At 38.3% G+C, this 16,367-nt stretch overlaps 1 protein-coding gene across 3 annotated transcripts in view; it reads right to left on the reverse strand.

Annotated features, from left to right (window-relative positions):
* Nucleotides 1-16,367, reverse strand: part of LOC135323441 (sorting nexin-24) — an 87,273-nt gene that overhangs the window by 39,092 nt on the left and 31,814 nt on the right. For 2 of the 3 annotated variants that reach the window (XR_010385475.1, XM_064499650.1), the window contains exon 2: nt 4,310-4,393. The exons of the other annotated variant lie outside the window; for it this stretch is intronic. Coding sequence is in view for 1 of the 2 variants with exons in the window: in XM_064499650.1 (XP_064355720.1) it covers nt 4,310-4,393 (84 nt within the window). In the remaining variant the exon portion in view is untranslated. The remainder of the gene's footprint in view (nt 1-4,309; nt 4,394-16,367) is intronic. 3 annotated transcript variants of the gene reach the window in all.

Genomic DNA, 16,367 nt, shown 5'->3' on the forward strand with positions numbered 1-16,367 from the left:
CAATAAAAATTAACATCTTCCTCAAAACTAAAGGGCAAAAACAATAACTGGAACTGACTCCATTGCATTTTAATAGAAGGTGACATTAGACAGTCTTTCTGTTGGATATTGCCTCTGAGTAAACACGAGGCAAGGAATGCAAGAAAAGAAACTGAAAATTGACTTTGACATGCATACCCATGGGAGACTGAGAATTTACATTTCATCTTTGAGCTTGCTGAGATGTCACTATGGGAAAAAGCAGTGCCAACATATCAACGTCTCTACAATCACAAGTAACGAAGCTCCAACAAGGAAACCTCAATTGCTCTGGAAACGTTTTTCAACTTCCTTATTTCTTAAGTGCGCTACATTACAATTAAACATGAAATGAAAAAAATACCCCAAATGTGTGCTTTTACTGACTGATCTGAAAGTTGAAGTATAAAAACCCATTATTTCCTCTAAAACTCTAAATTTATCAGGAATGTTGAAGAAGCTACAATCATAGCTGTTGCAAACCATGACAGCGCTTGCAGATGAGTAACAAATTGCTTCAGATGAGGAGAGACAAATCCAAAACAATACAGGCTTCCACCACAGCTTAGCTGCTTACAAGATAAATACTCTGTGGCTGACACTTCAGCTGATGATCAACAGTCCTTTTTTGCTCTGTGACCCTGTGATATAAAGCATCCAATAAACAAGGGCTAAAATGTGCAGGCATACGTACTGTGCATAGGTATAATGTCCATACTATACAGATGTACAAAGTGATAAGCACACTTTCTTAAGCTTATAATAATCCAATAATACATTATAAAATAATAATGATTACTATAATACCTAAGGAGATTTGCATAATATGCTTATGTTAGTCATATTGCTCCAGACCTGTCCACTACTCATGAAATACTTATTTATCTGAGGACAATTATTGTCTGTAATACCTCCCCGTCTGTAACACTGACCTAATGCCTAACTGAAATACTGTTGTCTCTCTCTATTTTTCTCAAGCTTAAAAGATGGCTCAAATTGTCAATTAAAGAACTATTTGTCCAAGTGTGAAAAGTCAACACAATTTAGAGTATATAGTAATTGTTTTAAAATTATAAATAACCTGCAAACAAAGATGTAAAACAATATTTTTGCAGATTCCACTGCAGTTGTCATAACACTGTCACCTTCTAACATTCTGGTACTAAAAGAGAACTACCAGTATTTTAAATGGAAAAAATATATAAAAGAAAATAAGGAATAAATATAAATACACAGTTGTATTTTCAGCTACATTTTACAGACAGAAAGGGTTTTACTCTTTCTAAAGATCTGTTTGAGCAAAAATAACAAAAATTTTGTACAGATTTGAAAACAGTATTGTAACGTGAAAGGTGAAGAGACTGAAAAGCCTACCTTGCCATTCATAACCAGGCCAAAAGTAACGGCCTATGCAAACTATAGAACGAAAGCTAATGGCAGCGGATGCTTTCTATCAAAGCAGTAACTGGTACTCCCAATGTATCATACCAGGCTTGAAAAGATTTTAAACCTTTTTCACTATAGCCAGATCGCAGAGGAAGTAGGATTTAACTTTTCTACTTAACTGGAATGTAGGAAAAGGTGAACACAGAAAGGAGACAAAGCAAGCCTTGTTTCTGGAAACTGCTTTGTTAAAAAAAAAAAGTGTATCAAACCATTAATTGGTATTCTGATGAATGAATAATCTCTTATCTTATATGAATAATGGAGTCCTTCCTGCATACAATGCCAGTGTAGTATGTTCTTATCAGGCAAATGGAACCACCTCTCCTATAGCCTCTATTCCATTTTTCTACCACTTTTGTTCCCAACAAAGGCTTTACTTCTACTACTCACTGTGAGACATCTCCAATACTAAGTACACCTTGAATACGCAAGTAAGTTTAAAGATACCTTCCCAAATGCCATGTACTCACAGCTCTTTACAGTGAAACTTGTACTGTAAATTAAAGTGGAAAATAGGAACAGACAATAAAATGCTCTGCTGGGATGCTGAAAGCACATTTGGTATATAGAGACCAGTGTAGATTGTGCCATATGATGTAAACTGTGCACGAGTGAGATACAAATTCAAACTATTCTTCAGTAAAAACTGTTTGAATACACATTATGCCATTGTAGAAAAGACAAATATACTTTCTTAATAGAGCTTTGAGATTTTCCACTTCTTCTAACAGAAAACAAAAAGAGAAAAAACAAAGGTGAAACTGCCTGGCGTATTACTATAGGAGACCTTCTGCAGTATTTTTGCAACTCTGGAAACAAAAAAACAGTCTCAGAACAGGAGCTGTTCAACCACTTTGTTTACTGAAAAATTTACTACAACTAAAAATAAGACTTAAGCAATAAGTATGTTGTACCAAAATATGCTGGGTGCTTTGCAACTGTACAGAAAACAAGCAAGAAAAAGCCAGCCAAGCCTGTAGAGTATTTCAAACAGATAACAAGCAGATGAGGAGTAAGATGTAACCAATTGAACAGTGCTGCAAAGAACTTCCTGTCAGAATTCCCATTTTTCAGGTTTGTTTATTTTGCTACTATTTCTGAGGAGAGAGAAAAAGGCCATCATTTATGGTTTTCCTGTTGTTCTAAGGAGAAATCTTTAAAGAAAGGAGCTATTGCACAGGAATGAAGGAGATGAATTGCAAGGAGACGAAGCTTAGAGTAGGACCGCAGTCACTCACAACATTTATGTGGAGCAGTGAGGGAAACGTCCAAGTAAAGCATAAAACGAGAGATAGACAGGAACTAAATTGTGCAATTTCAAAAATTACAGAGAAATTAGACAACTAGAGGACACAGTATACTTGTGTAGGTGTGTTCTAGTGATATAAACCCTGATTCTCCCCTCTTAGTGTTTCCTAGCTTATTTGCTCCAGTAATCTCTACTCACCTGCTTTACTTTCAAGTACAGGACTGTTCTCATACATAAAGTAAAACATGTATGTAATGTGCTGCAGGACTGGGTCGTGGGTAACTGGGCAGTGGTATTTCTGATTCTGACACTATTGCTCATCAGGTATTGTATTCAATATGAACACAACAGGGAAAAAATACCTGAGAGATATCTGAATTAAAACAACAAACAAGAAAATGTATATTAAAATGAGGCAGCTAACATCACAATGGGGGCTAGGTGCAAAAAGTTGAGAAATACATGCACGTACCAATTACTGTGCCATAAAGCAAAATATATTCTTGCTCTTTGAACTTCCAAGGGCCAACGCACAGTTGAGTCAACAGGAGTTGCCTTTTGCTGCCCCACATTTACATTTATCCATGCTCCCATACAAGATGGCAACACCCACCTTCTCTGCTACCTGGATAAAGCCACCCCCCTGAATGACTCAAGGCCACCAGCAACCTTGCTGCCGTGGGTGAGCTTTTGCAACACTGCGACATCAGGTGCTGTGTCCTGGGGCTCTTCCCCGCATCTCTCGCTGCCTTTTGCGGACACAGCTTTTTCATAGCAAAGGCAAGCGGCACCAGCGAAAACAGCTGAGTGTGCACACAAATGTCCTGTGACCCAGGTCCTAGGCACGGAGGACTGCCCACACGCTTTTCATCCTTGCCCCACATTCGGTAAGCTGCTGCTTTTTCAGAAGTCTCATTCACATTACTAGGCCCCCTATAAGGCAGAATAGATGTAAAACTTGCGCTACAGGTACACAGCTGTAAAAGCAACATCCAGTGCAGCCTGGAGGGGAAAAATGATACTTTAACATGGATCAAAATAATTTAAAGAATAGTTAGTGGCTACCCAATTTTGAAGGCAGTCAGGAGTTAGTTTCCTTTAATAAGACAAGTCTGTAGATAAACTCAGCAGCTATTTTATATCACATTCATTCTATAAAGAGCAGTGGAATAAGAAAGTCTGCTTGGTCTTTTTCATTTCCAGCTTCCGGGTGTATACAAGTTAGCAACAGTTAGCAGGTTAGCAACACACATTTTAAGAACTAACAAACTATTTGCCTAATTAGATAAAAACCAAAACCATATTTATTCACTATAGGAATGTGCCTTATTTCATGATTTTACAAGAAAAAAAATACCACAGGCAGAACATTTTAGGAATACAGTGTATAAACAATAAACAAAAAGAAAAGGACAGTAAGAAACCTCTGAGAAGTCCTCCACTCCTTCAAGGAAATACAGAAGAAACAAAGTTGTCAGCTCTTTTGGGAAGACATCTATCACAAGACATATTTAAGATAGTAACAATTTCAAGTGAGAGGAAAGGTATCAACTAAGGAAAAACGAAGCTACATCTACTAAAGAAAGAGACAATTACCTTTTTATGAAGAGCATGGAATTCACTATACCTCTTCTCAACAAAATGTTTTCTTCCACTCATTAGCACCTCTATCTTAAAGACCTATAAAATTGCAAATAATAAAAATAAGATTAACCTTATTTGCGCAAACAATTCTGTGACATGCTTGTGACTATACTGCATCTTACTCCTTTAATTACAGTAGTTGGTCCCAAAAAACCATGACGACTCAAGAGGCATAGAAGCACAATAATAATTAATGAGTACTATGGCTAAATCCTACTAACAAGTTTGTTCAGCAAACATACAAAAAGGCAGTTAAGTTTGGACTGTTTATTGTATATTAAGATCTAAAAAATTAAAATATTCCCTTTCAAGAATACCTAATATGATTGGAAGTGGGGGAAAAAAAGATGGTACGAACAAAAAGACAAGAGAGAAAAGAAATAAGTATTCATTCTTTTTGCCTCCTACAACACTGCATGCCAACAAATGCACACGTTCAGTAAGTCCCTGATAAACAAAGCAGTATGTTTTGTACAGAGGAAAAAAAAAAAAAAGAAATAAATGCAAACTTTGCATTGTAGGTTAACTTCTTCCTAACCTGCATATTCCTCTGTGGTCTAAGTCAAGCTTGTACTACCATTTACTTTCTGGGAGGGGAGGGGAAAAGAAAAGAAAAAAAAACACACCATGGCAAAGGCTTGTTTTCTTTGTATGATACATGTGACAGCTTTAGCTGCTGCTGGGGAAGGTTGAAAGGGCAGGAGAAGCAGCTTGCCGGATTCACTAATTAGTAGTCACTAACATGACATTTGCTTGATTCTCAGGTCGCAGGGTCAGTGCTGAGGGCAAGCGATGAGAAATATTTTGAAGTACTCGGGAAAACATAGTCTATTAAATGAAGACAAGAGCAGCAGAAAAGCCATATAAGAAAGATGCCTGGTCTATCCAGGAGTTCTTTGTTTTCTGGTTTGCTCAGCAAATGCTGGAAATAATTATTTCCAGGACAGTGAGGAGCCACGCTCAGGACAGATGATTACATCAAGACCCGAGTCTTAGGCCATATCAAAAGTCCTTTAAATAAATTTGCAAATGGTGTTTATGCCTGAATGCAGAAAAAAAGGGTTTCTGTCACAATATGTCCAGCTAGCATTGATCAGAGCAAACATACAGAAATCATTTGAATAAACGCTTTTGATTGTCCACTAGAACCTGCTTTTAAACACAGGTCAAAAATGCTATGGTTCTTACTGGCTAGCCAAACCATATTAGAAACAGACAGCATTTTATTTAATCCAGACTGAAACATGTCTACTTTTGTTCAAATGTGGTATGGATGGGACCACAGTCATCTTGCACCAGTGTTTACACTACCGAAATTAGTTTGGATCTTTGTAATCCATCAAAATAACTTGTGCTACATTCTGCTTCTTTGAAAAGGACTATTTCTCTGTCCTAATCACTGGGAGCAGATCACCTTATTTGGGTGTATTGATTTTTTCCCCTCCTAATCTATTTAGACTATTTTGGGAGAACAGCTATTGGCTATTAAACAATTTCTCTCCAGAAATTAGTTACACTTGCGAAAGTTCCAAGACACCTTTAGGAATATTTTGTAGTTTCAGAGCTGTAAATAGGATCACATGCAAGGGGGGAGGGAAGGGGGGAAAAAATCAATATAGACTTATTTCTTGAGTTGAGACTTAACATTCTAATTATATGAGGTGAAAACACTATACACATCTTATATTCCACACGCTGTATGAAAGTAATATTTTTTCAAAGTGTTCTGCGAGGAACAAAATGCTTTCCATGGCATAGGAAATACGTAGCATCGAAGGAGCCTCACAGACAAAATGGTGGGAAGGCTGGATAGCAGAATACGAAGCTAGTTAAGTTGGCAGTGACCTGGAGTCACCCTTGTTAAGGTGCTGTGATGGTTTTGAATTAACTTGATATTAAATATCCAGCAATTACTGGCAACTCATACACCCCCGTTACCCGAGTCGGGCAGGGGCCTCAGCACCGCTGTTCGTTTGGCGCTTCTGGCAGGCACAGGGTTGGCCCCGTGGCTCGGGGCAGGCCACGAGGCTCCCGCCTCAGCCGCAGGGGCTCCCTCGGGAGCTACAGCTTGCCTTACACAGTCCCGTTCTGGTTTTAGCCGTACATGTGCAACTTCAGAGACATGTCTTTCCCTCCGAAGTCAGTCAGCCTCACTTTATAACGGAGAAGGGTTGGAATAGCGGACAAAAGGAAATACAAGTCTCCCTGTTGACTTATGTTTCAAAGCAGATATCTATTTTATTCTGTGTTTCAGCATTTGCTTATGAATTACACAAATGGCTTGACGACACCAAAATGTGTCCATTTATTCAAACTCCTTTTTAATCTCAGCAAAGTTTTAATACCTGTTTACACAACGTTTGGTAGCAAGGAGACAGGTCCAATAAACTAAAGAATGTATCTGGTGGTCATTTCCACAGAAGACAGGAGAACACAGACTCTCAGCTTTCCATACGCACTGATACCGCTTAGATTGCGCCCCCATATCATCAACTGGTTGTATTGATATCCTGGCTTTGACATTGCCTCCTACAGCCCAGAGTGCAGGGCTTCTGCTTCGGCAGCAGTCTTAGCATTTGCAAAGCCAGACAACAGGTCTACTGCACATGAAGTAAAGATAGAAACCACTTTTTCCAAGTTTCTAATCTATGCACTGTGGCACCTGTATTTCTGAAATTTAAAGTAATTGTGATAAATGTATTAACTGGACAACCTCTCAATGCTTTCAATTAAAATGCTTCCAAATACTTAACTGATTTACAGAGTAACTTATAAAGCAGAAACAGAGCTAAGTGAAATAGCCCATATTGTGCTTATGAGCTTCATACTGTTAATGGCTTCATTTAGACAGCACAGACTCAAAGTTTACCAGATTACCATTCACAAGAGCAACCTCAAGGCACAGAAGTGAGTTTCTGCGTCACCGTTTCACCACAAGAACACGGCTGTGTGGGAAAGACAGAAAGATACCCTTGCATACAAGAGAAGTGGGATCTCTCTGTGGATTAAAAATAGCTATGCACAAATCTCACACAAATTTGACTGAGCAACTGCAGACCCTGACAGAAAAACAATGCAAGGAAACTGGTGAAAGTGCCAAAATAAAGAAGGAAGAACTATGGAAAAAAAGTAACACTGCAAGGAAATTACTTTCCTTGTAAAAATGTTCGTGTTCTGCAAACAGATAACTCTGAAAAGAGGTATGGCTTTCTATAAGTGACGGTTAGTTAAATGAAAAATGCAACAATTAATCACTGAATAGGACAAGTAAAACACTTTTCCCACAGTTGCCGAAATACCAGAAATTATGCCTCACTGAAAGATTTGCACTTCATCTTCACCAGGACAGAAAGTATCACAGATATGAATACGTCAATTGGAAAGCTCTCTTTACAAGTATTCTAAAACCCTGACTCACCTTTCTTGGTTACTAAAACAACACTTATCAATGACGGTTGCACAGCGCCAGAAGATCACTAGCGATTTAAAGCATTCTTCTAACAGAGTTTAACCCACATAAATGAGGTATGAGACAAATATCTTTGCATCGGTAATCAGTTTGAATAATGCTGATCTTTTTTCTATCAAAATTGCAAACTCTCACTCCAAAGTCATAGTCATTAAAACTGTGAAGAAAACTCTTTAAGAAGAGCTCCTAAGGTGTTTTTTAATGAGATATTTCAAAAACTTTCCGTGTGTGTGTATATGTGTGTGTATACATATATAATTTTATTATTTATTTTTTAGAAAGAAACCCTATTCTTGCTTTTCTTCCCTTCCATTTTATTCCAATGAAATTGAACACATATAGATACTGGAAATCATTCCTTTCATATCTTATTGGCAGTGAATATGCTTAATTTTGCAAATTTCCTGTATTTATTGATTTTTGATTGTTATCAAACCTCTAAGTGAATTGCCCTTTTTCACTTTTTTCAAGGGGAATAACATCTGGTCTTGTATTTCTCTTTTTTTTGCTTGAATGGTACTACATAATAACTAAAATGTATTAAATACAAACAAATAATTGGTATGCATCGTGGTGAATTTCCAAGACAGAAAACCTAAGTGGAAGAAAATAGGAACAAATAAGACAAACAACAACCATTCATGCTTCCCTATATGCCCACAGATATTTAAATACATATAAAGAACTGTGTAGAATCACAATCTTACTACCTTCCTTCAGGTCCTACAAATGTTAAATGCTTTGACTTAATACAGATAGACATCTTATTATCAGCTAATCTGATGTACAAATATGCAGTTCTAGTAATTTTGTCAGTTTAATCAAAAACAGAAAAGAATGACAAACATGGCCAGGACAAGGAGGGAGACTAAATAGAAAAGGGAATTACTTTTCAGCCCAATTTTCTATTACATGAGAAATACACAGATGATACTTTTATATTCACTCACGGAAATTCCATAAACTACACAGCTTATAATTAATGGTAAATTAATACTATCAGATTGTGCATAATTATATAGGGAAAATTAATTACAAAGTATATAAGTTTCTGGAAACTTACAGTTGAGAGAAAGATTTGTAGCAGTCTTGTTTAGAATGAGGAGATACAAAAACCAGAAGCAGAAAACGAGAAGCTTACAGAAAACAGACACATTTGTCTAATATTCACCAGGAAAGAAAAACCCACAGAATTCTGTCAATATGCTTTTCTCTCTTAAGACCAAGCTTACCAATACTATTTAATATATTACTTACAGAAATAAATACATCCCTTTAGATGCTTCAGTGTACTTGACAGACTTTTGACTGAGAAATAGCTAATGCATTCAAGTGTCAAGAAACTCAACCTTAAACCTTTGTCATAGCCATATCAAAGGAATTCCAGAACAAATGAAATGACAGCTCCGGTCTGTGAAACACTAATAGGATTTCCACACGTTTAGTGTTTCATTATTGTTCAGACAACGGCACATTTTCTGTCTCAGTTGTGCTATGACTAGAACAAGACCATAGCATATGGTAAAGATCAAAAGGTGACTTCAAACCTGTTTTCATCCTACCGATGCAGGGGAAAATGAGGGTCCTCAGTCAGGAGGAATACCTGAATGCCTGCTCTAGCACACAGCTGCAAGTAGGTTCAGCAACAACTTGGTATCTCAGGGGTTTAAACACGTCATGGCCATGCTCCATACTTCAGAAGTCTCTCCAGAGTAGCAGCCAGGATGAGGGCGGCATTCAGAGCTGACTCAAACTTCACAGCAGCCTTGGTAAAACTGAACCATGCAATCCCCAAAATAAAAACAAATAAACTTATTCTGACTTCATCCTCTGCAAAGGGCCCAGGCAGCTGCTCCCTGTGCCAGTGCCAGGATTTCTGACAGTGCAGCTCTATGCAACATCAGCATTTCCCTAACAAACAAGGGCTCCAAAGACACTCAGATCTGTTATGCTTCTGCATACTCTGTCTTACCTAAAGTCAGCCCAAAAGCTGGGCTGGATTTACACACTGCCCCTCTCCCTCACCCAAACACTCCAGTAGCTACTGTGATCTGAAATCAGATCATTCCACTTAGTCCCAATTACCATCTACTTCATTAAGTTAGATCACAAGAAAATAGTACCTAGTTTTATTAACTACGGAAATCAAGACTTGACATTATGCAATTATGATATTGCTTTGTCCAGAGTCCATGAAAGAGAAAGGTCACCACAGGAAAATACACCATTAATTCAAGGATTTTAAGCATGTATCCAGATAGTTCCAGACTAAATGAAGCAGTTAATTGACATTACTAGGCCTGAAGAAACAGCCTTACTCATTTTTACAATATAGGAAATAAATTTGCTACTGTTACCCTCAAATCTACTGAGAAGACAACTATGTTGTTTCACTGAATTGCTCTGTTAAATTTCATGTTATTACAATCTACCATGGACTGTCATTACTGAACAAAATTCTGCACTTAAGAATATTCACAAGCATATGTTGTTCTTGCAAATGCTGTTCTGCCTTCAAATTTCTCCTTATTAACTTTATTTAGCTTTCCATCATTTATTTACTGAAAAATCTGCCTTCTCACTAACACTCACCTGGGTTACTGTATCCTACCTAAACCAAATGGTAGCCTCTTCACAGCAAGCACCTTTTAATATGTTTGTCTTCCCCACAGATACCACAAAACAACTACGGATATACCCTATCCTGTGCTCTTTTGCAGTATGAGCCTTCTCCACCCATAAAACAGATGGTTATTGGTAGGAATTACATACAAAAGACATGCACAGGACTCTGGGACTCCTTTCTGGAGACGGCCTTTGAGACATGTACGTCACATGCCTTAGGGATTAGAGGAACAGAGAGTAAAACCATGTGCACTGGAACCTGGTGAGACAGTAAATCCTACCAAATAGGAAGCTCTGGGAAGGTTTTCTATGGAACTGTCACTGTTGCTGAATGAGAGAGTAGCTGACATATAAGTGTAAGTACTCTTCTGATTTTTTCAGCTCACTTTAAACCAATCTCTTCCAAACACATGGTTCATAAATTCCCATAGGAACTTCTCTGTCATTTCCTGAAAAATAACTAACTTGGCTTTGTAAGCGAAAAAGCCTCTCCCTTGCCAGTGGAACACCGACTTATGGAAATCTAATTTGTAACCAAACCAAGAAGCTACAAGAGCTGACTTGCTCTTGATATTTTTTCTTCATTAATCCTGCAGAACACAACTGTTGCACAGATGTCATCCTTTTAAAAACTGGTTGTTACTGTGGTCACCTAACTTGATTAACATCCACAGAGCCAAACTTAAGGCAAAAGATGTTGATCTTTTACAGAAGAAAGATCCTAACATATTCTAATGCCTACATTTTCACAGAAGAAAATTAGCCTGCTCTATTTATTGTGCACTGAATCATCTTAATGTCTCTTATCAGAAGTATTCCAGTGGTAGAACATCCATGAGCTTTTCTTTCTAATGGAAGAGATTCATTTTCTAATAGAAATAATTCACTGGGACAAAAAAATTGAATACTACAAAAAATCTGGCGACAAAAAAATATTTATATGATATTGATGAATTCAAAGTTTGATGAAATGTAGGGACTCTTCCGTTTTGTCACAAAATCCTTTACTGTTTAATCTGGACAGTCTACAAAGAATCCTCTCACTTTACAAAGCAAAACATAACTCCTGACTAAAACCAAAGTGCTCCATACAGCACCCAGTTAGCTGCAAGAAACTCCGTTTTGCAGGAAACTAGACACAAGACCCAGTTTTTCTAGAAGTTTGAAGTCTGTGTTACTTTGTTTCCATTTGTAATTGCCTGCTGGAAAACTTCCAGGTGCTGTAAGAGCCTTCAAAGCACAGATATTGAAGGTTTACAAACAAAAATGTCAAATGGTGTCAAAGAGCACATTAACGAAATATACAATGAGACAGCACATAACCTTTAATAACCCAGCCCCCTCCAGCTTCTACCACTTGCTTCTTCAGTTACCAACAAGCCTCTGGCACCGCTAGACTGAAGCGCAGCATCCTTTGTGCTGACAGGGAACAGTGATCGGCCTCTTCAAACATCCCTTTGAGAAGCTTATAACTTTTGGTGAATGCTTAATGGCCCAGCTAATACCAAGTCCAGACACTTCTGTGCATGCCCAACAGGGCTGAGGGTCACGTGCGAGCAGAGCTGTAGGCAGGAGGAAGATACCACGTCCTATTCCTCCAAGCTTTGACACAAGGCATTAATGACAGAACTAAGCCTGCCTTCAGTACAAACACCTATTTCTGAGAACAGCTGAACAGCTGTCAAAGACTACATGTAGTGAAACACCTTCCATCTAACCCAAGATCTTCACTCTTCAGTCAGAAATAAACTCAAACAGCCCAAAGCAGGGTGATCAGCATTACGCTTCAAAGGAGTTGGCTTTGGAGCATCTCATACTCTGTTACATGTCTGCCACTATATGTGAATTTAGCCCTTTCCTCTGCTAGGGACTAACTGAACACAGAGGAATGTAACACACAACAGTATTTAGTCAAGATACAGTGTACACAAACGATTAAAAATCAACTCCACATTCTTCACAGTGAGTGAAATACCAGGGCAAAAAAATATTGTATACCCTATCCTTGCATCTTTCCTTTTTAGGGCCTCTGTGATAATCTACCTCGGAAGCATTTTTCTCCCTATTCCTCTTTACCTGCCAACATAAATAGTTCATCCAAATCATTTTTCAAAAGCAGTAGTCAAAATAGTCAAAGAAGGTTGCTTTCCCAAATGCCTGTGCAGCTTAGCAAAGAGCCTCCATATATTACATTTAAATATTGGGATTAGCCTGTCTTCAGCCCCGAAATGGAGGATTCCAATGCAACTTTGTCCATAATGAAGATGAGTAGACAGGATGTACACAACATTTTCAGGCACCTGCTTTCCAGACGTTAACTCATACCAACTTCCACTAAATTAACATTGGTCTGCCTTCAGAAATAGAAAACTAATCTCCGCTATTGCATGTTACTGGATTATTCTCGCAAACAACTGAGAGCTCTAGTGCAAACATCAGTATCTGTTTCTGAAAAGAGCCATTATATCCATTTACCAAAGAATGCCATCCCACTGAAAGATTCCCTTTGCCAGGTTAATCTCCTTTTGAACAAAAATTCAAAGTGGGATGAAGAAACAAGCTCCAAAAGCCATAAGGTAGTTTCATTTCTTACTGGAAATACGCCTGCTACTACTGAGAGAAGACCTGAAATAGGTTACCAGGATGTGTCCACCGACACATCCAACTTCAGAAAACAAGGCGGTTCTTTATGCAGATGGCAAGCGGGGAGAATGGAAACAACAAACTCAAAACATCGACAGCACTGACGACACCATTGCCAAGGCTCAAGCACTGAAGCAGCTACGAGGTCAGCTATCACAAACAAGTAAATCATAAATAGAGCCAAAATCAAAATTCAAGTTTTTACACTTTGGAATTTGCACGCCGTGACTAACGGACTGCTTCCGGTGTGATGGGCACCACAAACGCAGATACTCCCAGGCCGGAGGTAACCTAGCTGGGGCACTGCTAGCAGTGCAGCGATGAGGCCAGCACCAGCTGCACAGCTTGTGCCAGGAGTTTGGAGGGATTCAGGCTCGAGTACAAATCCCGACTTGAGCACAATGGAAGAACGCAGACGAGCGAAAAATATTTTCTCATTGGCTCTCCTTAGGGTTATAGTATAACACTATAGGAAGTCAGTAGCCAGGAAGTAGCTCAGTCAAAGGCACTTCAGTCAGAACTACGCTGGCATTGGTGGGAGAGCTAAGGTGGCGCAGAATTTGACTCAACCACCAATGCCTGAGAAAAGGGAGAGTCTGCCCTGCTCAGAGAGACCACGTGCAGAGCAATTACGTCAACATGTTGCACAGGTTCGAAAGCAGAGGAAATACTAATAAAAAAATCAATACCCAGGATAAGGTATGGAATTCCAGTATCCTATTAGCAATTTTGTGATACAAGATTGAATAACCTATCAGAGAACACTGGTTATACAATTAAATATTTATCATTTCAAAGACAATTAAAATTGATTCAGTGAGAATTATGTTAATTTCTAATTGGCCTCTCAATCACTTGAAGTTAGTAAGGCAAATATTGAGTAATTACATGCCTGTACGTATATATTCACCCAGATTAAAGTATTTTATATCCAACACATTTCGGAAAGACCTTAAGTTATAAATTGAATCTGATGCTGGAAACATGCAAATAAAAGCATGCGTACTGCAAACAAAGTGACAGGCAACAGGCAACTGAAAACAGTGCTAAATGTTCTATTAACTGACTGTTGTTTGAACTGAAGATAATACAACACACCAATCTCCAAGTGCTAACTAAAAGTGTCTGACTCAAAAAGTATCACTCCCAGGTCTGAAATCTATGCCTGCCTGCCTTTTCCTCAAAGGAGAAATAAAACTGAAGACAGGAGCCAAGTACAAACTACAGAGAGGAGAAAGAAAAAAAAACAACCCACTTGGCTTGGATACTTCAATAATAAAAACTGAGATTCCTAAACATAGCACACACTGAGAAAGCAACATCCACATTGCCATTTCTAGGAGTCTGAGTTCACCTATCATGCCCTACTTATAGGATGTAAAAGAAATCCTTACTATACTCTAGTGGAAAATTTTGAATGTTCATCACCTGCAGACATCAAGTCACCTGTTTAAATAAAAAATACACATTTAAAATCCTAAATTCTGGCACACAAACTTAAACATACTATCAAGAAAAAAGTACAAACAACTTTAAGTATCATTTCTTCCCTGATTTTCATGCTTCAGGGTTTCCTTTTGCCTTAATGTGAACTTACTCTCCTATGCCAACTTTACCTGAATCTTGGTATTTTCCTGATTCTCACCTTTTGTAAAGAATATAAAAACTTTTGTAGTTTCTATCCACATAAAACACTGCCATAAATAACTTGTCAAATATTTTTTCTTACAAACACTCTATTATGGTGTGCCTCCAGTGTCCCTCTGCAGAAGGAATGTAAACTTTGCTCGGTTTACTTTAACTTCTTTGCTGCAGTGAAAGTTGATTCTTCTACATGTTTACAGAAAGCGCAACTTCTCTACTTAGAGGGCAGAGAAAATACAACTTACCTTATCCTATACATTGCCACTTTATCTCCAACTGTCTCGGCAAGCAACTACGCACCATTCCAAGCAGTCCCTCTCCCTGCTTACTTCTCCTTTCACCCACACGTTTTTCACGGGTAAGAAATTTTAAAGGGTAGAGAAACGACACTTACCTACTGTCAGCTGATTCTTGCCTTCCTGTTTCGCTGCAGCTCACACACACTATTGCTATTTTTAATTAATATTTTAATAACATTTCAAGAGGAACTGAGATAGAGTTAATTTAATAAAATATTTTATGTGAGTTACTGGCAGTGATACAAGTAATTAGACTAATCTAATATTTTCCAGGACTCTGTTTCAGTTACTTAGAGTTTTGCCAACCTTTAATTTTTGGACTTGGATTTTTCCATACCAGGTATGTGATTCAGGCAGAAAATATTTTCAGAAAGCTTCAGCTAAGACAGTCCAAGCACATATTTAAAGAAAAATAAATTTTATTTTACTCGTGCCAAAAAACAAGCCAACTCAACAACAACAACAAAAATAACCCAAGCATTTTTACACAAAGTTCTCCAAGATGTAGACAAGGAAGCCAGGAAGACAGCTGGGAAGCAATTTTGGCCAGCCTATAAACTTCTGGAGAAAGGCCTAATGCTAACAAACCTTCAGAGTATGTGCGAAAAGTAGGTTCTCCAATGGCAACTGCACTGCTAGTGCTCTCTTGCTCTACAGGGCCTACATGCTGACTGAACTCATTTTATGGCATCTCCAGAAAGTTACCACAAGTTTCAGACCTACAGAAACAACAGCAGCTATTTTTCTGTGGTTACATCAATACCAGGAGCTGTTATGGTATTAGGTAGCAGCAGAGCAGGAGATATTCTAAATTTTTATGAGAGATGCAGGACAGGAATCTAAGCTTTGGCATATGCAAACAATACCTGAAAAGATGATACTGCATTAAATTAAGCAGAGAATAGCAGGAATAAGGGCTCTCATTGAAGCATTCCCTCTCCTGTAACCTGGAAGGGAATCTGTGATTTTATCATGTCAGAAATTTAAATTGCTGCATTTCTTCCTTGGTATGAAAATCCTCTCCCTCCCTCCACTATTAGAAAAACAGCTAGATGTTAAAAATCCAGGTGTCTCCTATTCTAGAGCTCTATATCAGGGCCCTGAAGGCTCCATATCCATTGGTTGCATATGGGATCAGTACCTGTCCAGAAGATGCAATCCCTTCCCTTTGCTCCCAGTGGCCTTCCCCAGGGTAGAAAGAAGAAAGGTGAGAATGGGGAAACCCTTAAGCAGCAATGGCCGTGAGGGCAAGTACTCAAACATCAGACGTGTCAGTTAAGTTTTTCACACAACCACAATCCAGTGTCCTTGCGCATATACATTTGTGGTG

This window comes from Dromaius novaehollandiae, chromosome W (assembly GCF_036370855.1).
Source record: "Dromaius novaehollandiae isolate bDroNov1 chromosome W, bDroNov1.hap1, whole genome shotgun sequence".
Taxonomy (NCBI): Eukaryota; Metazoa; Chordata; class Aves; order Casuariiformes; family Dromaiidae; genus Dromaius; species Dromaius novaehollandiae.